This window comes from Pezoporus occidentalis, unplaced genomic scaffold (assembly GCF_034315485.1).
Source record: "Pezoporus occidentalis ecotype Australia unplaced genomic scaffold, CSIRO_AGI_Poc_V1 ctg27, whole genome shotgun sequence".
Lineage (NCBI taxonomy): Eukaryota > Metazoa > Chordata > Aves > Psittaciformes > Psittacidae > Pezoporus > Pezoporus occidentalis.
The window spans coordinates 8,951,596-8,973,149 of record NW_026914611.1 but is presented as its reverse complement, the minus strand read 5'-3'; the positions used below and the strand labels follow the sequence as shown (position 1 = coordinate 8,973,149).

Genomic DNA, 21,554 nt, shown 5'->3' with positions numbered 1-21,554 from the left:
TCAGAAACTCTTTCAGGACACCAAAGTCTCTACCACCTCTCACTAAGCAAACAACCTGTATAAGAGCCCTGAATGAAAGGCAGACATGATGGGGTTTTTACTGCTGTCTTTACATTTTCTTTAGTTTCCTTCTCACTCTGGTTGTTGCCTTCCTGTGTGCTCCTTTAGACTAGGAAAGAATTAAATTAAAGAAAGAGGAGAAAGTCCTAGAAATCTGAATATTCTTCATTGGTTTCCATCCTCTGTCTTATAATGTACTGGGAGCGGAAGAGTCCTAGAGAGCACACTTGCTGCTGCCAAGCATATCTTTATTTTAAAGCACAAAAGCAGCTTCCTGGACAAACATCCTATCCAACCATGCATTTCCCCCCCCCCCCCCCCCCCGTGAGCATCATGGTTATTATATGGAAAAATTAAAAGTAACTAATATTAAGATTTCAGTATCCTCAGGTGCCCTTAATTAAGCCATTTAGAATTAACTTGAGGCTTATAGTCATGGAAGCAATTTGTTAAATATAGACTAGAAAATTTCATCTGGAAGTAAATGCCTACAGGATACACAAAAAGCATTTGACACTGTAAAATACAACAGAGGAGAGAAAAGTAATAACAGTAAAACTTGTTCTGTCAACAAGGATGGAATTGCCAGTATTTTTGTATTGTATATTTTTTCTGATTTCAGATTCATTTTCTGAATAGGATTGGGCAGCCATTTTTTACTGCGATTCTCTATTTCAGCTGACAGAGCTTTTGCAGAGAGCTTCTCCATGTCCCTGAAAAGGCCAGCCAGCAAGACAGGAGTGAAGAGGCAGCAAGACCGCTGCTACTTAAATTAACTGAAACAGTATTTTGGGTGTACAGGCTTCTGAATTCCCTCAGTAAGCCTTAAAAAGAGCCATCTGGTCAGAACATTACATCTCTGTTTAGATCCTGCTTTGGAAATTGAAACCAGGCTCTTGAGCGCTTGTTAATGCTTTTTAAAGGGGGATTTGGAAGGTGAGTAGCTGCCTTGATGGGTTGCGTGTGGAGCAGGTTTTGGCAGGACAGTGGGCAGGTGTCTGCAGCAATGGGTCTCCTCACCCCATGCTTGCAAAAAAGCATTGCTTGCATTGGGAGCATTCTGGTGTGGCATGGCCCTTCCAAAAACAAGGGCATTTACCCTGTCTTAGCCAATCCCTGTATGCACTTCCATGAACTGACAAGGATAAGGGGGTTGTACCTTGCTGAGGAGAAACCCGGAGAGGTGCCAACCCATACCCTCTGCAGGGCCCATATCCCCGGGGTCAGGAGCTGCCTCCTCCAGAAGCTACTTCCAGGGGGAAAGGCTACGGAGGGGCACAGCATCCATCCTCCCAGCTCGCGGGGAAGCTTCTCCCAGTGGGAAATATCAAAGTGCCATCCAAGTCCTTCTCCCCCTGACTTTTGGACACAGGTCTTTAATGAGTGGAGGAAAACAGATTAAGAGCCACCAAAAGCCTGCTGGGGAGTGGAAGGGGGGAGTTGGCAAGAAAATGTTTTGTATGAGTTTCTGCCCTGCTTAGGAGCTTTTGCAGCCCCGCATAGTGAAATCTGTCTCCTTCTCTCCCCACCTGGCATAACTCCCTCAGGACTGATTGCACTAGCATAGGAACCAGTGTAGCACAAGCAATTAACTATTACAGCCCCTTCTGCTCTGTTGTGAAGGCTCGAAATTTGCCCCAGATGGATCTTTCTAACAGAAAAGCCAACTGTGACACAAACCACATTTCTAAAATATTTTTCAAATGCTAAAATTCTACAGAGAAACTTTAAAGTACCAGTATGAGCTCCTTTGATCTCCATTTATTCATCAGTTTTCACATTAAAATTTCACTTGGGTACTTTTTAAAAAGATAAATAATATAATATGGCCCACATGTTATGTTTGTATCTCACTAGCCCTCTCCATCTTCGAAGAGAGATGGACCTGAGCTTATAATTCTTAAGGCGGAAGCTCATAAAAGGTGGCAATTTATCACAAATCCCTGAATCCCCCACTCTGCAGCATGAGGAATATACATTGCTCAATTAACATAAATGACAGCAAATTCCCTGCATCCTCAGAGCGAGGGCTGACAGTGCTGCAGCCCAGCATGCACAGAGGTACCCTGTACTGCTGGCTGATGGTTTGTAGCACCTCAAATCTCTGTCTGTAGTCTGTCCTGGGTAACGGGAGAAGGGAACTGGGCTGCTCCCTCACCCACAGGTCCACATAAAGCCCTGATATATCATGTCCTATAATACATGCCCTCCAGGTTGTTGGGGTCCCACACCACCTGATGCCAGAAGGATGATCCAGTGCGTCCATCCCAGGAGGCAGCCCAGAGAAGCCTGCTGCCCTTGGAAAACAGTCGTGCCCTCCCAGCACCCATGGGCTGGATTGGGATGGGATGGATCCCTTGTGGCTGGGGTTGTACATGGAGAGCCTTCGTGGGGGCTGTGGCACTGCTGGGAGAGGGAGGGCAGTGGGGAGAGACCTCCTCAGGCAGCAGTGGGTGCTGGATCTGGCCCAAGCACGAGGGCGCATCGTCTCCAAGATACAGTGTCTTGGGGTAGCTTTTCCTAAACAAAGAGCACTGTAAGGGAGCCACTGCTGGAAATTTCCATTCCTTTGTTGGGTAGATGCTGTGTAAATAAATGTATTCCTGAGATTTTTCATAATCCTGGAAAGGTCCATAAACCAGACTGTATAGTTTGTCGAATCACTGGAGTTCATATATATTATCCCTCAGCTGCTGGGAACGTGATATACAATGGCACAGAATATAAGGCAAGAAACGTATGTTAAAGGTCTTCTTAGAAGTACTCTGTGCATTCATACGTGGCATGTACAGATACTGCTTCTGTTTTGCCCTGTGGGATCTAAAATATCCAACCCATATTTGCAGCTTGGGTTTGTGAATTACTTACCTTAACTCTCAATAATCTTTACCTGACTGGCAACTTTGGTGGCAGCATTTAGCTATTTCCTGGTTCAATGCGCTGGGGCTTTGAAAGCATTTATAAATTAGTACATAATTTAAATGTGTAAGCAACCTCTTACTTTACTCTTCTGCTTTTCTTTCTGTCTGAAATTTATTTAAAGACCAGACAATTCAGTAAGATCCTATCATAATAATTATATTGTGCCTGATGTATTTACAAGTGCAAGGGCTCAGAAATGCATTTTCAGTGCCTTACTTTCTTGTCATATATAAACACTAACTACATATAGAATAAATTATATTCCTGTATCCAGTGTATTTGTAATGTAAATGGAGGAGTCACTTATACAGTAAAGACTATTGTAACTCCACTGATAAAATTCAGATGTTTTCCTTGAAAGAATCTAGTAACTTTTGCTTTAAACTGCCCTTTACACTACCAGAACAATGTTTATTACCCTTCTTTTTAATTTTGAACACACTCAGACATTTGTCTTGTATTTAGACTTTCCCAACAGCTATGCTTGCTTTCTTTAGGCTGATTCTTTAAATTAAAAAGTCATACCCTCTAGCAATAAAATTCCATTGGAAAAAAATATTGAAATGATATGGAAATAATACTTTTCTTTTTTTAGATCCCAAAGTTCCAGACAAAAGAGCACTTAATAAACAATTGTATAGAATACAAAATGTTCTTTTTCAACAATTCTCTTCTAATTGTCCAAAGTACAAGGATGTGATTTATTTTCCAGATATTTCAGTCAGATTAGAAATGCTAAAAAAATCCCCCAACCCTATGACCAAAACAACCTAGAAGCCAAACTAAAACAATTCCTCAAACAGGACTATCTCTATGAGGTAACCCCAAATACTTTTGACTAGCTGGTTGGTTCTCTAATTTCTTTCTGTTTGGAGACTGCCACAGCGTCTCCAATTCAGCAATACTTATTCGAGATCCTAATTTTTCCTGACCTTGGTACTCACATTTGGGGGCTACTATGTCAAAGCATTTCAGCCTTCAGAATGAAGCCTTCTCTCAAAGAAAGAACATTACGGCAATTGTAGCTCTCAAACTGGAATAGATTATAAAAGCTTATTACTGTATTTTAATATAAAATATTGTTGAGTAAGGGCATCAAACTTTAAACCCAATTAAAAACAAACTATGATCTTAGAGACTGCAGACCAGTAACTTATCTACCACACAAACAGCTGCACAAATCCCTCACATTTATTTTTTCCAGGCTTTCAACTCTGATTAATAACATGGCAAACCCATGCAAGTCTCAACCGTATTAACCACAGCTATATTTTTAGTCTTACTGACATGAACGCTTTAATATAATAAAAGTAAAAGGAAAACAGAAGAGGTGTTTCATTAGGACACGAGGATTACTAAAGCCGCTGTGTGGAATATTTGTCAGGAGGTGGTAAGGGAAGAGTTATTACTTACATTTTAGCATGTCGCTAGGATGTGGAGCAAGAGGATCCCTCAGTGAGATATGTTTGCTTTGGAAAAAAAATTGAGTAATCAGGCTGTCCAAGCTCTTCTTACTGACACACTTACCACACCAAATTGCAAACTCGGTTAAGAAGTTTGCAGCACTACATGGAAAACTCTTTTTCCAATTTTATTATGAAGCCCAGCAATATGTCAGTGGTACAAGATCCAGAAGTTCATGTATTAACCTGCCAGTCCTTTTTTGTTGCTAGATGGCTATATGCAAAAATATATGAAGCATGCAACCTGGTTGGTTAAAAAAAAAATAGCCCAAGCCATAGACCCTCAGCAGACCTTGCAGCTCATTATAGAAGCTTATACCTTATATTAGAAGCTTTTACTAATAAAAAAAAAAATCCCCAGACCCAAACAACCCCCCCCAAATGGCTGATATATGCAAGAAACCAGGATTATATCAGTAAATTAATAACTTCAAAACAAATCCAAAGACTAATGTTTGCCTAATACAGAATGATTTAATATTTAATGTGTTTGGCTTCACAATTGTGTGAAGTGGAAGTAGAATTAAATTCAGCCTATCGATTGTTTGTATGACAGGGGTATTCCTTAGGTGAATTTCTGACAATAAATTCAGCTGAATGAATAGTATTATACACATCATGAAAATAAGCAATATTTGGCTGCGTATGTTGTTTGACTTTTCTTTCTGCACTTATCTGCCTACACATTTGCACAAGCAGTATTACAACGATGTGTTTTGTAAGAAAGCCAAGCTTTGTAAATCAGAATAACGGGCAAAACCAGTCATACGTTTTCTGTTCCTAAATTCTTTGCATGAAGACAGCTGCATTTCAAACTCAAGGTAACACAACAGATACAGGCACACAGCATCCTAATAGTGACACTGAAATAACTGCTCAGGACAGTACCCAAATACTGTAGTCATGGACGTATTGGAAACACTCAGGTACTACAGAGAGGGTGCGATGGGCTAGCAAAGAGAAGGGCAGAGTAATAGCAAATATCTTCTCACACTTTTACCTTGAGGTGAAAGCATCATTTTTGCTTTGACCTTTTAAATATTTTTAATGCATAACATCTGCAGTATCAAACATACAGGGGAACAGGGAAGGCACGCACCGCAGTGTATTTCTACCCACCAGAAAGTGAAGAAATTCATAGAAAACCTTTATATAGCACCAGAGAAAATGAGACCCTATGCACAGCCTTATATATGAACTTCACTACCAAAGAGATTTGTTTCTTGCTTGAATGCCACACGAGCACATGTGAACCATTCCTGCTCATCTGTACTGACACTGGGATTTTGCTTTTTAACTAGCCCAGGCTTGGCTGCAACTAAGATAAACATATTTAGCTGCAACTTTTTTTTTTCTTTCAAAAAGAGGCAAACTGGATTATAGCAAATAACCTTTAAGATAATTAACTGACAATGCCGCAACTAGCATAAAATCTTCCTTCAGGCGACCCCTAATTTAAGTATTACTGGCACAAAGTGGAGACAGATTGTGCATCACCACCGCAATATTTACATAGCAGAAACCCACAGAGCAGGAAACGTGAGACTCAATGATGCACTAAATTAGGAACAATCATATTCTAGTGTTAATTTGCTTTCTCCTCTATCCAAATTTCAGGTCCAGCAATTGGTACAAATGCACATAAAACATTCCCATTTTTAATGATTAAGAAGCACGGTCTGCAAGCAGTTCTGCTCAGAAGTAAATTCACTCACTATTAGGGATGTTTGCCGGATCAAACTCCCAAAAGTGAAACAGGCTTACCAACACAGAGATTTTTTAGAAAACCAACACTTCCTAATCTGTTTATTTCTTTCCATAAATGATGTCTGCACAAGCAGTCTGAGTTGTCTGCCAGGCTACCTGTCTTTTGATTGCAAATAATTTCCTATGACAGTAACACCGTGATTCTGAGGGATAATGGAGAAGTGGTTTTAATTCACCGATGCTGTAGATATATGCAGGTACTCAAAAGGCTGTGTAATCAAAGAATAAAATATAAGATGGAAGGGGAAAGAAAAAGATAGCTGGTCTATTTGTAAGTATATTGGGAAGTGACATATTTATAATAAATATACACACTATAATCTATCGAGACAGATTTCACGAGCACTATTCTCAGTTACAGCATACTTCATGAGACAAATGCAAAGAATCATCATTAATCTTTCTAAATCTTAAATATTATTCAAATTTGGATTCCATTATAGCATATTAACAAAATATTTACCTTGCCTAATCGCTGATGTTCTTCAAAAGCAGAAATCAGTTCTTGTGCCCACTTTATTTTTTCAGGGCTCGGAGAGAACTGTTCCTGGACAACAGCAATTTGGTTGGGGTGAATCACCTGCTTACCTACAAAGAAGATTAATAACACCAGAATCATGCATCGACAAACAGATGTTCAAGCAAAATGTTCCAACCACTTGAGGCTCTCATACGCCTTGCAGACTTTCTTGCTCTTTAACTAATTATTTTACCTGGTTTCTTTAATTTTTTAAACTGGACAACAGGCAGATAGCCTTTAGCCAGATTGTTTTAAGAATTAAAATATCTTGAGCTATGCTTACATTCAATATAGTTTGAAAGAACCTACAATTCTTTCTTCTCCCTCCCCATTTCAATTCATACATCTTCTCTTAGTCTGTTCAGGTGCAATTTTTGTTCAGGGCAGTCAATAACACTTAAGTATAATGCATCTCCTAATAGAACTGTATAAATAACAGCTACAGACACTCTTAAATAAATTATATTAAAATGTGTTCAGAAATTGAGATCTGAAGAAGATGGTAAAAGATTTGTAGGACTGAAAAGTTACCAGTCACATAAGGATCATGCTCTAAATTCTCAGTATTGGCTTAGCATCATAAAATCCTCAGTGTAGTTTAAATTGTTGTAATAGTTAGCAGTTGCAGGCAGATTGCAATATTTATTTAGTCACTGGTATATTAAACAACTACCAGCGATGCCCTGAGGTTTTATGAAGTACTTTTTTTAATCCTGTCTTGTATAAACATGTGTTAAGAAAATAAAAATAGATGTTGCTATTTTTTACTGGAGATTTTCAAATGTGAATAGACAGCCACATAATCCGCTTTAATCTGTTACTGTATTTAGCTACCTTAAAACAAATATAGATTTAATTTGTTTGACAGTTTTAGAAGTGTAACATTTGATATTATTAATTCATTTCTATGGGAATTTCACAGACGTGTGTGATTTCTGCACTTTGGTCTCAAAGCGTTTCAATAAAGAGAAGCTACTGTAATTCCCAGTTTCCCGTGGAATAAATGACTCTGTGCAAGATAACAAAACTAGTTAGATGGATGAGCCTGATTCTGCAAACCTGCCACCAAGTGAGCAGTCTCCTTCACATGGAGGGTCCCACAGCCACCCATCCCATCCCATCCCATTCCACTGCACACTGCAGCCTCTCACAAGAATGAGATTTTTTGCATGCAAGGAGAAGTTTGCAGCATCAGGACCTAGGGAGGCTTCATGGCACAATGGGGTCTGCTCCCATGTTCTTCCTGCCATTAAGCCAGCTGTACATTAGAAATCAGCCCATCACTTGGTCGAAGAAGTTTCACGTATGACCGCAGAGATACACCTATTTTAAATGAAATGACCACTGAAGAAAACCCCGGGATTGCTTTTATCAGACTGCAGTGGTTCTGAGGGCTAACCTGGAGTACAAACAAAACCTGGGGATGCAGCATCATAACATACTTAAGAGTAATTATTTTAGTGTTCCACGTTTCTCAGCTAAAAAGCCACAAGTAGCTCAATTTTATTACATTTCCTATTAAACAACCTGTAGTTTATGATCTTATGGGCATCCAAATATTCAATTTGACATTTCAATGTCATAACTATTAAAAAAAATAGCATAAAAATAGATAAAAGCTTTAAACTCAGTAAGAACTATATTTTTTTTAAAGAAATTACATGGAAACAAATTTTCTTAACTAATGTGTTTTACATTTGGTCTAATCAAAGGTTTTTTTAGTCAATTTAATCAAATTCACCATTAATAAGATTATGATGTTACTTATTTGTAATACAACAAATTCTCCCTAGCTAAACTGCTCATTCTAAAACTGAAGGGAATAATTCCTGCAAAATCCTAAGGATCTTAACTTTCTGGGAAAAATGTAGAATATATTTTAAATCATATTTAAGGTCAGTCTACAATTATAACAAAATTAAAAATATTTATCCACAATTTTTAAAGTGTAAAATATTTCTCTAAAAAATCTGTTTTTGATAGAGATGTCTGTAGCAGTAAGCTGTACCTTCTGTTATTAAAACACTACTGCACAATTTACAAAGAATATAATGCAATTTTTGATTCATAGCACTCAGTTGATTTTCGTCACAGCTTATGTGTCCAAATATCTGTATAATAGACATAATGCCATGCAGGAATGAAGCAAATATTTTAAACAGAATTGTTGTTATTGACAAGCTCCTGAGAGAGTGCAAAATTGGAAGACATTAAAATTTATGACCATGAAATCCTTTTTACAGTACCACTTGGTACATTGTGCTTTAAATCAATACCTGTCAAGTCTTTTAGGTAACTGTATGATGGTGTCGTTTCAGTCTTCTACAAAAGACTGCAAAAAGAGAGGAAACCTATAGTGTTTCGTATTTATATCTGGCTTCTCAGCACGTAGCACAGGACTTTCTAAAATGACTAAGTCAGATGTTGAAGCTTATGGCAAAGTTTACTTATTTTTTTACATAAATATTCCTAAAACTGATGACCATTTATGTAGGCAACACACTAAGTAAGTCCATTGGTTCTGGTGTAGTAAAACATCGTGCTGGGTGTGTGTGCATGTGTGTCTATATACATATATTCCTCCAATATATATATAAAAATGCATTTTTTAATATATATAAATATATAAATATACATTTAAAAGATCTATTAATCTGGCTAAATTACATTTGAAAACATTTTATTTTATGTAAACACACTCACTGAAGGGAAAACAGGCTGCTTCTAAGATAACTGGAAAAGAAAACTGACTACAATAAGCAATGAGGGTTACAACAGTAACTAAATAGCTGGTAAATTTTTTGTTAAGTTACTTCGCGTGTTTCACCTTGACTATTCGATTACATTAGGCAAGTTCCATTGGTCTAAATCTTAATATGGAGAAATTTAGGGACACAGAACTTCGCTGAGTATTTTGGATTTGCATTAGTTTTGAGGGTAGTGAATTTGGTCCTATGTGTGCAAATAGAGGTGTGTTCTCCAGCTAAGAGAGCAATTGGCAATACTCATCTCATTTTAGTCCTGTTGATTTCAGTGATTTTGATTCTTTGTGAAAAAGAACTAGGAAGAGATCTTAAATATTTTAAAATAACAAGAATCACGTGTTTTGAACTTGTTATTAAAACGCTAGTTCAGTATTTTACTCTCATGGTATCAGATCACTGTCAGTGGCAAATATGTTCTGCAGAGTTCTGCTTTATGCAAGGTTATGGATTAATGTAAGACCCATTTGTGATTTAATGTGATTAATATTAAATTGGAAACATTAAAATGTTTCATTTATATGCTTTTGGAACTAAAAGTTTTCGCTTTCAGTTTTGAAATTACATTTTATTTTAATCAAAACAAGAAAAATTATAAAAGCATTAGATAAACTGAAAGCAAAAGAAACAAAAGAACAAGTAAAACATTTTGGATCGACTTCAAACCTTTTTTTTTCTATTTTTACAAAAAATATGGAAAATGCTGTTTTGTTTTGACTTGAACATTTTTCTTTATTATTTTTTTTTTGGGCACCAGATCAGAAAAGTCAATATTGTCCCACCTCTAATTATTGTCAGACTGGTTGTCAGGATGTTTGTGGGATTTTGGAAATGTGTTAATGATAGTTGTGGAAAGGCAGGAGGCAAAGAGCAAGAGCTGTGAGTTCACCTTAATGAAGCCTGTACCTTTTACAGTTCTTTACTCCTCATACGGAAAGGCAAGGAACTTCTATGGCTCAGTTAAAAGTTCCATTTACATCCTAAACTGCTACATACGACTTTTTAATTTGTCTCCTATCTGGACCCTATCCTGATGTCAGACAACTTCTACTGTAAAGTCAGTGGAGTCCAAACCACCATCAACATTGTTTATGCTGAGGATTTCTAAATTTCCTAAATTGTCAGCCCAACTTAAATATTTAAATATACATTAAGTGTTCAAAAAGAGTGCTCTCAAAGGTGGTAGGCAACTGCAACACCATCTTCTGTCAACAGGAGGTTCAGATGCTTCGTTTTTTGCAAAAATCAAGCTTTTCCTTAAGCTAGGAAATATTGGTCCACATTAGGTAGCCATCAGCAGGTGCTACTATTCAGGAGCCCTATTATTTTCCCAGCTTCAATCACAGACAAATGAAGGGTGGAAGTCCACACGCATGTGGATAATGTAGCTGTGAGGAGCTAAATGGTTTGCCTCTGAAACAAGATCTAGTTTTGCAAATGTTGAAGCTCAACAAGCAGAAAGGCAGAGTTTGCACTGAAGAGCATTGATTGCTATTCTTTCACTGGCATGCAGAGATCGCTTAAAAGAACACTTGTTTTTTTGCTTGGTGTAAAACTGTGATATACCACTAACTGTAAGAGTATAGTTTGCTAGATGGCATTGCCAGGACCCATGCTTTTGGTAACAAAAACCTAAAAGGTGTACTATTACCACACATATATCCTGACTGATGGTCTGAGACAAATAATGTGAAATGTTCATCCTATATGCTAGAATTCTTTAATCTATTTGTCAAATGTCTGATTTCTATTGCAAAACCCCAAGCTTTGGTGGCTGTGCTGTCCCCCTGGGGTGTCCAAGTGGTCTGGTACGCTAGTCAGAGGGTAACAGGCTGCATTACAGGACTATGAGGCGAGGAGCGTGCTGCTCTTGCTGTCTGCCAATACCCGTAGGTGTCACCAGCACTTACTAGGAGAGGAGCCAGGAGGTGAAAAACAAATCAAAGAAAATAATAAGAAAATAACTTTCCCCTAGCAATTAGCATATGAGATTTGCTTCTCAACTCCCTCACCTAAAAAGTACTTTTTAACAACTTCTGCTTAAAAAAAGTAGGAGAAAGGGATCCAAACGTTTTAAAAAGCAATCATGGAGTGGCCACTGCAGTATAGTACTGCCTTCCCCATGCTCCGTGACGGGACAAATCACTGCGCAGCCCCTACCCCAACCTCCCTTCAAAACCAGTCACACACTTCATGGGATGTGGTTTTAAAAAGCAGCCTGTGACTTCTCAGGCAAAATTTCCAGCCACAATTTTTAAGGTGGTAATAAACACAGAAGACTCACGTATTTTTTCAGTAACACCTAAATGACCTGAAATAGAAAAAAAAACTATTTGTCTAAGTGAGAGTTAATGTAGCAATATATTTAAATTGAAGAAGATATGCATTATTTTGAGACATCATCAGAAAGCCATACCAGTGAATCCCATTGAGGCAGCTTCTCTTGATTGCCTGCGGAGCCCATCTTCATCTCGGAAATCGATGTAAACAAGGTCTATTGCTTGAAGGCCAAATGCCTTTGCTGTGACTACTATTTTTTGCCTGGCATATAGAATATCATGAGTTTCCTTACTGCTTGTTGCACCTACGAAAATAATTCAAAACAAAGAAAAGCTGATGAGTATTTTTGGTCTATTTTAAATATTTCTTATGTAAAAAAGAGAAGTTTGAGTTTTCATTTAACCATTTTAGAAAGCAAAATGGGGGTGTGAGGCTATATTGTCAAAATAATACTTTTCTGAGAAAAAAAAGATGCTTTTGCAAAATCCCAAAAATAATCTCTTTAAACTCTGGCTTATAAAATTCATATTTTGGATTAGTTCAAATCAGAAGTTATAAACCTGAAGTCAGTGGAAACTTTGGCTGGTAAGAACTTCTGCTTTAGTACTAACATGAAGTAATTAATTGATTCTATTACTTACTGTATGGACAGTGAGAAGCATTAGAGTAAGAGAAGCTTTATACAAATTAATACACTGGATACAGCTAAATGGCTAAAAAATTCACAATGAGAATAGAATTGAACTTTCCTTGGCTCCGATTCTTGTCACAACTGATGTCCTAAGCTGAATATTTAAGCTTTAGTATTTGGATGAAAAAATAATGGTAGATGACTTCTGAGATGGAATAAAAGTATTCATGAGACTTTTTGTGCACATAGGGCACTAGCTAAGCACCACACACATGTGAAGGCTGGTGTGAAATAATAATAACAATAAATAATAATAATTATTATTATTATTTCCTTTTCCTTAGTATAAATATTTAGACACAGATTTCCAGCAGTAAGGCAATGCTATTTTTTACATTAATGTCCTTATTTTTAATTTAAATGTTGAGAGCTCTGCACTTTTATATTTAAACTGAATCAGATCAGTAAGAAGCTAAGCAGCTGCTTATAAAAGAAATTGTGAAATATATTGTATTTTTGAGGAAGGCTAATAGTGCTTTCATATGACTATTATTTCATATGACATATTGACATGGGACATATTTAAAGTAAATTTATTAAAGCAAATTTATCAGGAGAGCATTTGTGCACGATGTCAAAAGCCTGACTTATAATTGTCTGTAAATTCATGATGAAGAAGCCACCAAATTGTAGGACTTTAAATGTAGTTCTTAAAAGCACATATATGTTTCTCATGGATAGCATATTTTTAAATCATTTCAGTTATTCAACAGGTTTGGGTTTTTTTTGTGTTTTTTTTTTATTTTTAATTATTACTATATTCATTAGTTTTTGATACTGCATAGCAAGAGGGACAAGAAAGTGTCAGTGCCCTGAGACATACAGGGACCATGTTTTAATTTGCCAGCGATACATTCTGCATTGAAAAAATCAAGGAGAAAAGTGCAAATGTAAAATGCAGAATCAAGTGTTGTCATTACTTTAATTATTGCTGTCCAAAAAGAGATGGCCATAAATCACATGTGGCTTCTCCAATGCAAATGGAATACATTAACATTTCTAGTAAACACACAGGTAACAACCTATGCTGGCACGGAAATCCTCTCCTCCAAAGACGACTGCATCCAAATGAAAGCCAACCTGGGATCCTCTTCTCAGTGCTTCTTCACAGACAGCCTTCAAATGAGAACAGAGTATTAATTTCTACAGAAATGCAGGATGCAGAGCAACCACAGAGGATATTACAGCAACTCGGTGTTACCAAAATCCTTCAGCTAAAATCGCTTCTATTAAATAGCAAAGCCACTGTAGGTGCTCAACTATGTGCACAATGCTTTAAAATGACTCAGCAAAAGAGAAAACATTATTTTTTCCTAAGCACCTGTATGCCTAGACCATGTAAATACAGGACCTTATAGCACATTCCCTACCTTCTGGTTGACATAATGCTCTGGGTATTACTGTGATCCTTACTGCAGATATTTATATAACAATATGAAACACAACATTTGTCAAATACTGCTTAAAAGCAAACAAAAAGTATTGAATTTGATTAGTTTGACAAGTAATACAGAAAGACAGATCAGAATATCTTTTATTAAAAAAATAATATGAGCTATTTAAAATGGTTGTAGACTACTTATGGGATATAAGGATTCCTTGTAGGATTGACAATTTAAAGTCTTCTGCTACATATAACTCAATTTAGCTAAGGAAGTTAAAAATGCAACAAGTGCTGCAGAAAAGTATTAAAATAAAAGCATGCAAAATTTTGCTGCTGTAGCTATTATACGAGAAAGTGCATTTCCAAAATATGGCTGATTTATATCAGTGTTTGGTGTATACTGGTATCTTTTAAGGCTAAGGTATGTGGAGAGAGACGGATGTAATTACCAGCTCTCCTAATGCATGTTCTTCTGTGTCAGCTGGTGGGACAAGAAATTATTCTTTAACAGAGAGTTTTAAAAGGCAGCTCTCCTGCCAACATCAGGAACTGTAATATTAAAAAATCCAGTATAAAATAGTGTAGGTGAAGAAAAACCTCCACCAGTTTAAAATATGATGTAATTTTGTGTAGGCACACAGGACAGGAGCATGTCTATTTGGTTACTGCTTTATTATGTTGCCAGATACGTTAGCGTGTGCTGTAAGATAAATGGCTGTATCAAATGAGCAGGCTGCCCGTGAGGGCTGCCGGTACTTCTGGGGGTACTTCTGATGTGTGTCCCCTCAGCTGGACCGAAACTTTCCCTTAGAGCTTGGGAGGGGAAGGCTGAATTGCTGGTGCATGCATGAGATCTTCCGTTTCATTACTACACTGCCTTGCCTTTCTGAAAAACCTGGGCTTGATAGTAAAGGTTCGGGAGAAATTTATGTTAAAATGCACTTTAAAAATAAGATTTGGCCTTAAATTACCCTGAAAAAGGAGCATGTTCTTGGATATTCCCTATTTTCAAAGTTAAGTATGCCTCTAATCTTAGCATTAAACACTCAGAAAACAATAACATGAAATTTTGTTCTAACCTGATTATTAGAAACCATGATAAAGATGGCAGTTTTTAGAAATAATGAAATGATGATTAATTCTTTTTCCTAAAGTTAAATGTTACACAAAAGTCGAGTTTGATAGCTACTAAATAGCTGAGTGCATTGCAACACTGTGAGTGCTCCAAATCTTTGGAGAAGTCCAGTCCAAGTGTGTTAAAAATAACAGTAATGTAGAGAGGTTTTGTTATTTGACATGGACTATCTGAAACTGTTCTGTTACTGAAATATTTTGAATTTATGAAGGCCTTTACATTACAAACATGAGAGTTCAATGTGCAAATGTTTTAGGGGATTGAACAATATATTTAGTATTTTTTGACCTCTTTGATGAAATTAGGGGGAGACTGGGGACTATTTTGCTTATCCTAGTTTGCTGAGATGGCAAAACATGAATGCTTCAAGACCTGCTTACCTTAAAATTGAGCAAGCCTACTGCAGTTTCCACAAAGGGGATAAAATTCATTGGTTCTACAAGTGTTCGGCCTTTTAGGTGATGTAAGAATTTGTCTGAAAACTAAAATTAGACAGTGTGAGCTATCAGAGAGAGAGGAAAGAAATCAAACCTCAGAACACTCTACATGTATACACAATGCATTAAATTTTCACCTGCCTGTAACTACACCCCTCCCCACCCCAAAAACTTGTAATTAAAAAAATGAAACCAGCTTTTAACGAGGCCTGTGATTTGAAAACGCAGCATTCCCATACATTTCTGATTTTGGAGGCTGGTTTGCAAGAAAAAAAACATCCAGGCTTAGCACCTCTCACCCTGGCTTAGTGAAATGCAAATCCGCGGGCCCTGGAAAACAATGAAGTGCTGCTGTACCTGAGGTCCGGTTTTGTTTCAGGTCCAGCACTGCCATCACTGGAAGCGCTCCCCAGCCTTCTAAGTGGCATCCGTATTATTCATTACGGCACCGTTACCCTTTTGTTCACTAGGCTTTTCTTCATAATTTTTTAGCTTACCTAGGAAGGCCTTAAAAAGGAAGTTTAATTCTTTGAAGACCAAAGCTTGCCAATTTTTTCCATGAGACCAGTTCACAGCTAGCTCTGAGCTGCCAGTGGGGTAGCCCAAATTCCAAAATCTATCATCTGGAAACATACAAAAGCTCTTGCACAGATTTTTCCCCTTTCAAAAGGGAAAAAAAAGAAAAAAAAAAAGAGGGGGAAAAAACCCTCAGCCCTATATTGTAAATCTATTATGTCTAGCCAGATTGAGTAATTTGTGCGGAGATAAACATATCGCAGGTACGGTGAAAATATGTTAGTAAATAAAGACAAAAATAACATCTGCATATATTTTAAATTTAAGGAATATTCAACTATTAATGGATATCAAAGGAAAGGGAATTTTAATCATCTCTCCATTCAGTCTCAGTTGGGTAAATCATATCTAAGAGATTTGCATAAATATAAACCATCAAAGACTTTTCATCTTCAAAGGGGGTTTCAAGACCCTATAAGCTTTGTACTGTAATCATCGCAGGTCACAACCCTGCAGGAATAAGGCTGCTATGGCAACATAAAAAAACTAATGCTTAAGGCTTAGCATAATATTCTGACTAATAGAAAGGAAACTCATTTTAAAAGCTGGCAGCCTATTTACCAGAAGCTGGATTAGAGGTGTTATTTCCCCTTTTAGCTTCCCCCACCGCCCCTCCCCAAAAGAAGGAAAATCTAATCACCCAGATCTTGAAAAAAAGCTTTCCATCAATTTGCAGTAACTTTACAATTAGGCCAAAATAAATCACAGCTTTCTTCGATGAGGAATTCTGCCCTTCCCATCCCTGCTTTGCATCGTCACCGTGGCTGTCTCAGTAACTTTTCTTTGGAGAAGAGAATTGTACTCAAAAATGCGCAAGAACGTTAAAAATAATAATTAATGCAATTCACATGTGCGAGTGTACAGTATGGCAGGTACTATAGAGAGAGAAAACTGTAAACTTCATGCAGGTAATTGCAGCAAACGAGGTAATATAATGGCATCAGCATATATTCTTAAGACTCCTATCTGATTTTTATTTTTTAAGGGAAAAAAGGAAGTAAAAAGCTCCACTGTGTTCACATTTTAGGTACAAGTTAAAGCAGCAGAGCTCTTATTTTATTTGAAAATATTTTAAAAGTCACACTCCTGGGATTTTTTGTATCTTTTGTTTTGAAAGTAAATGAAAAAAAAAAAAAGCAGTTTAATTAAATATCATCTCCCTTCCTCTTTCTTTCAAAAAATTGCAAGAAGCACCAATACAAAAGGTAACGAGTGGAGAAGTTTCAATTAATTTTTTTTTGTCAAAAGGAGACGATTAAATGTTTCCGGCCCGGTAAAGTGTTCATTTCAGGGAGAAAGGGAGGGAAAAAAAAAGAAGGCGGAGGGAAAAAAAAAACCCACAAAGCTTGGGGAGGGGATGAAGTAGCAAGGCCTCAGCAATTCTTTCAATTCCAGTGCACACCCAATAGTGTGTCGGGAAGAATGCACACTGGTCGGGATTTGTGGGAGAATTGTCCCGCCACAAAGGAGGGAGAGTTACGCTTGTTATAGTCCAATAAGCCATGCCAGTCAAACAAGTACCCACACTAGGGACAAAAGGAAAGCAAGAGATTCTCACACAAAAGAAAACAAGTAAGCCCATCTTTTAGTTGTGCATCAGCCTCCAGGTTTTCTGCTGCACATAAATAAAAATGAAGGGGGGGGGGGGGGAGTGGGTATATGTGAGGGGAAATAAACAGATTCTGGGAGGCTCAAAAATCATGCCGAGGTGAATTTTGAGTGGACTTGGAAAAGGCGGCAGTGGTGTTAAGCAGAGCACACTCTTTGTGTGTAAAGGTTGGACAAAGTGAGAGGGAAGCAAAAGGTAGACAATGAGACAGAAGCTGTTGGGGCTGGCTTGTTTTCCATGATGGAAATCAAAGTTAGAGAGAGGGACAGTGGAAAAGGATGAGGGGACAAAGAGCCCGTGCAATCCCACCTCCCTGGAAAACCTGCCTGGTGTCAGCAAGGGCTCTGCCATTTTGGAAGCATGAATATTCATTACTGACAAGTTACGTCTAACACTTACATGGCTGTAAACCCTGAGAGGTATACCCTGGTTAATTTAATTAAATGTTGGTGGAAGGGGACGGTGTGCTTTCCATCACGAGCAGTGGAGGCCGGAGAAGCAGTGCCACTGGATGGACAGGGCTCATCACGTACCCAGCGTATTTGCTCGGTTGTAGGCGCACAACCAGTCTCAGTGGTTTGATCATGGTTAGATGCTGAGATTAAAATAGATCCTAATACGTCTGCCTGCCTTTCATCACAGCTTGCATGCATGCTAGTTGCTCGGCTAGCGGTTTGCAAAAATATAGAAGTAAATAATTAAGCATTATTCCTTTACTGGCATGTTACAGCAATAATGGTATATCTAAGCAAATGCCCCCTTTCTTGACAATTAAAACAATTATAGCATAATTAGGCCTATTTCAAAGTTTTCTTAAGTAATTTGACATGCCAACCATTTACATTTCAGGTTTTTATTGGCTGGAAAGTCAGTCGTGAAACAAAAACACACCTGTCAGCAATTAAAAAGGAAGAAATAGAGAACTGCTCAGGAAATAATATCTGTGCTAATTAAAAACACTGGTTAAAAGCTTCCTGTTTGTTCCTCCAGTTGCCCCAAGGAGCGACCTTCTCCCCCAGCTCATTTTTTCATATGTTGCTAACATGGTTCCCCCATCTCCTCCTTACAATGCATGTAACTAAGACTCATGGACATACAGTCATTTTGCTTGTTAGGGCAGTTAAGAGAAGATACTCATACTTCTATTTTTAGTATTATACTCTGATATCAATATTGGTTCTTGAAAACCCACTATTTTTATCTATAAATGCAAGGTGTTCTATGCATGCCTTTTATACAGCACATCTTACCTTTAAGTGGATGCATTTCCCAATTACTTTAGCCAAGCAACAACATCATATGGTATTTGGAGCCTTCCTTATAACTCAAGAGTCATTCATCTCTATGCCTGTCTGATTTTTGGCCTAACAGCTTCTGTCAAAAACTACTGTGTTGTTGGTACTCACCCATCTTATTTCTTCAACATTTTCAACCTTTGGCAGCATCATGCTTGAAGGAAGGGTCTTGGACTGCAAAAGCACCTCTAGATCTTCTTCTGCAAGACCGCTGGAGACAGAATTTATCCTAACACACTTTTCAGCATGGCCAAAGTCAAACTTTTCAAGGGTTTTCACAACGGTCAGTCTTGCTTCTTTCTACAATATATACGAGTTTAAAGGACAAGAAAAGAAAAAGAATGCATGTTTTCTGTTGACAGAAAAGTGCACTGAGCAGACAACTTTTTGAAATGATGTGGGGAAAACTAGACAGCCAGTATACTGGTGTGCCCAAAACCTCTGTCACACTTGGGCTTTTGCTGAAGCAGTCATCATCAGCACCTCGCAATTTTACCTTCCTCGTTCCTTTATAACTGGTGAATAAAATGCTCAGGGTTTATGTGTAAATACTTCTATACCACCACTTGTAAAAAACAATACTTTTTTGTCCACTAGTGCTGAATATGTCTAACAAACACAAATCCTTATACTAACTACAATGCATTGCACTAACTGTCTGCACTCACAAAAATGGCATGTCTTTAAATTCATATAAAATAATTCATGTTTGTAATTCATCTCTATTGCTTGAATGTCAGAAAACACACATGTACATATATTTCTTTGATTTTGCTACATAAATCTTCCTTTTCTCCATGTATCCAAAGTGTACTAAAGCCCATGGTAAAGTTAACAATTCACATGTGATAACACCAAAAAATTTGCAGATTTTTCTTCAACCACATAAACAGCTATTCTCCTGTTGGCACAAAAAAAAAAAACAACAAACCCACCCTCCAAAGATATGTATTTCCCATGGCCATTTGCTATTTTTGTGAATGTAAATTTATAAATCTGTTTAATAGTTGATTTTCATGAAGAACACTTGCATGCTTTTCTGAAATGAAATGCATTTCTTGGCCTAGAGAAGAAGGGAGGGGGAAAAGAAGAGTGCTGGCCTCCCTGCTTCCTGCCAACTGGAGTTTCAACCCCAAATTCCTTCCACTCATCAACAGCCCCTAACAAATTTGCATTGTCAAAATGCACACTTATCAAAAGTCATTTCATTTGTGAAGAGTTTTTATGGGGCTAATAAAACTTTAAAGCTCCTGACTCATGGAGGTACGGGAACAACTTTAACAATATGCAGTTGCTGAATAGGGAGGCTTTTCAAGAGAACAGATAAGGAGGAGGAAATAATCAAAGTTAATATTCAGGCTAATACCAATCAGCAAGACAGCACATGACAGTAGATTTAAACCAGACGGATGCAAATCTCTGCCAGTGAGAGGGGCAGAGGCAGTTTCCCAATGTGGTCTGAGTTAAACAGTGTGAGGGAACAGTAGCTTACAGTTGTCAGGTCTGATCAGAACAGGGTCTCCCAGGCCAGTTTAAGACAGCTCTGCAGTGTACTGATTTACAGGTCTGGGACCCCTGATAATTAGGGTACATTTAGAGAAAGGCAAGTGATGGCTCTAACTGGTTAAAGGAAGGAATAATGAAGCAGAAAGTTAATGAAATCTGAAGCAAACAGCCTTCAGCTTGGGGCTACTAGCCGTGCTTCTCCGAAGGTTAGGAGCATATGCCCGTTAATCGGATGGACGGGAGCAAGGCGCACATGTACACATCCCTGTGCTGCGATCAAGGGACATGTTCAGAGGTAATCTCTGGAAAATACAACCCAAAATGTTCAAACTGCTGTGAATGGACTCTGACTGGGGCCATTAGGAAAGCCACACAAAGATGCATGCAGTTCACTACAAACACGTCCAGCTGGAAGACAGCTCCAGCGCACAGCCATCTGAAATGGTTCTTCTGAATTAGGTAAACTGAACCATACGATGCCAATACCAGGTAATACAAATCCCCTATGTTTTCCTTCTCTGACCAGGGGTAATGGGTTTCTAGGGCTGGGCTGAAAGTTTCTCAATATGATGCAGAAGGGGAGCTTAAAAACATGCTCCAAACCAATTTATGCTTTTAATTAAAGTCAGATTATCACCGTTTCAGCACACACTGATCCAATTTGCAAAAGAAAGATCTGCCCAAATTACCCACCAAGGCAGCATCCAATTCCAACTGAAGGCACATCTCTAGCAAACTTACAGCCTAATTTATGATTTTTTTTTTCCCCAGATTATAATAATGAGTGGTAGACCATCTCATTAGCTATTTTTCTCCTCAGGCTGCAACTCCCTTCCCAAAAAAGACAGATCATGTCTTTCTAGGTATATTTCCATACAAAGCACTTATTAACAGGCTGTTGCTGTTATCAATTTACATAAACTAAATGTGCAGCCCTCTGGTACATATCCCAAAAATAACCAACAACTTCACTGAATTTATACCAACCAACAAACATGGGGAGGGGGTTGTTGTTTCTTCCCATATTCTAATAGAAAATATGTTGCTATGTTAGTTAACACACCCATGCCATCTGTTGGGTTGAAAATTGATGCAGTTTTTTAGAACCACTATGTTTTAGATCTGTTTGCCTAGACACCCTAGGAAT

At 37.8% G+C, this 21,554-nt stretch overlaps 1 protein-coding gene across 6 annotated transcripts in view; it reads right to left on the bottom strand.

The window, feature by feature from the left end:
• CLYBL (citramalyl-CoA lyase) overlaps positions 1-21,554 on the bottom strand; it is a 168,080-nt gene that overhangs the window by 9,018 nt on the left and 137,508 nt on the right. For 4 of the 6 annotated variants that reach the window (XM_062624676.1, XM_062624677.1, XM_062624673.1 and 1 more), the window contains 5 exons: positions 19,013-19,201; positions 15,365-15,466; positions 13,488-13,581; positions 11,911-12,078; positions 6,676-6,800 (listed from right to left, as the gene is read on the bottom strand). In XM_062624676.1, the coding sequence (XP_062480660.1) occupies positions 6,676-6,800; positions 11,911-12,078; positions 13,488-13,581; positions 15,365-15,466; positions 19,013-19,201 (678 nt within the window). Of the gene's footprint in view, positions 1-4,395; positions 4,452-6,675; positions 6,801-11,910; positions 12,079-13,487; positions 13,582-15,364; positions 15,467-19,012; positions 19,202-21,554 lie in introns of all 6 variants that reach the window. The other 2 variants (XR_009965970.1, XM_062624675.1) reach the window with 1 other exon arrangement.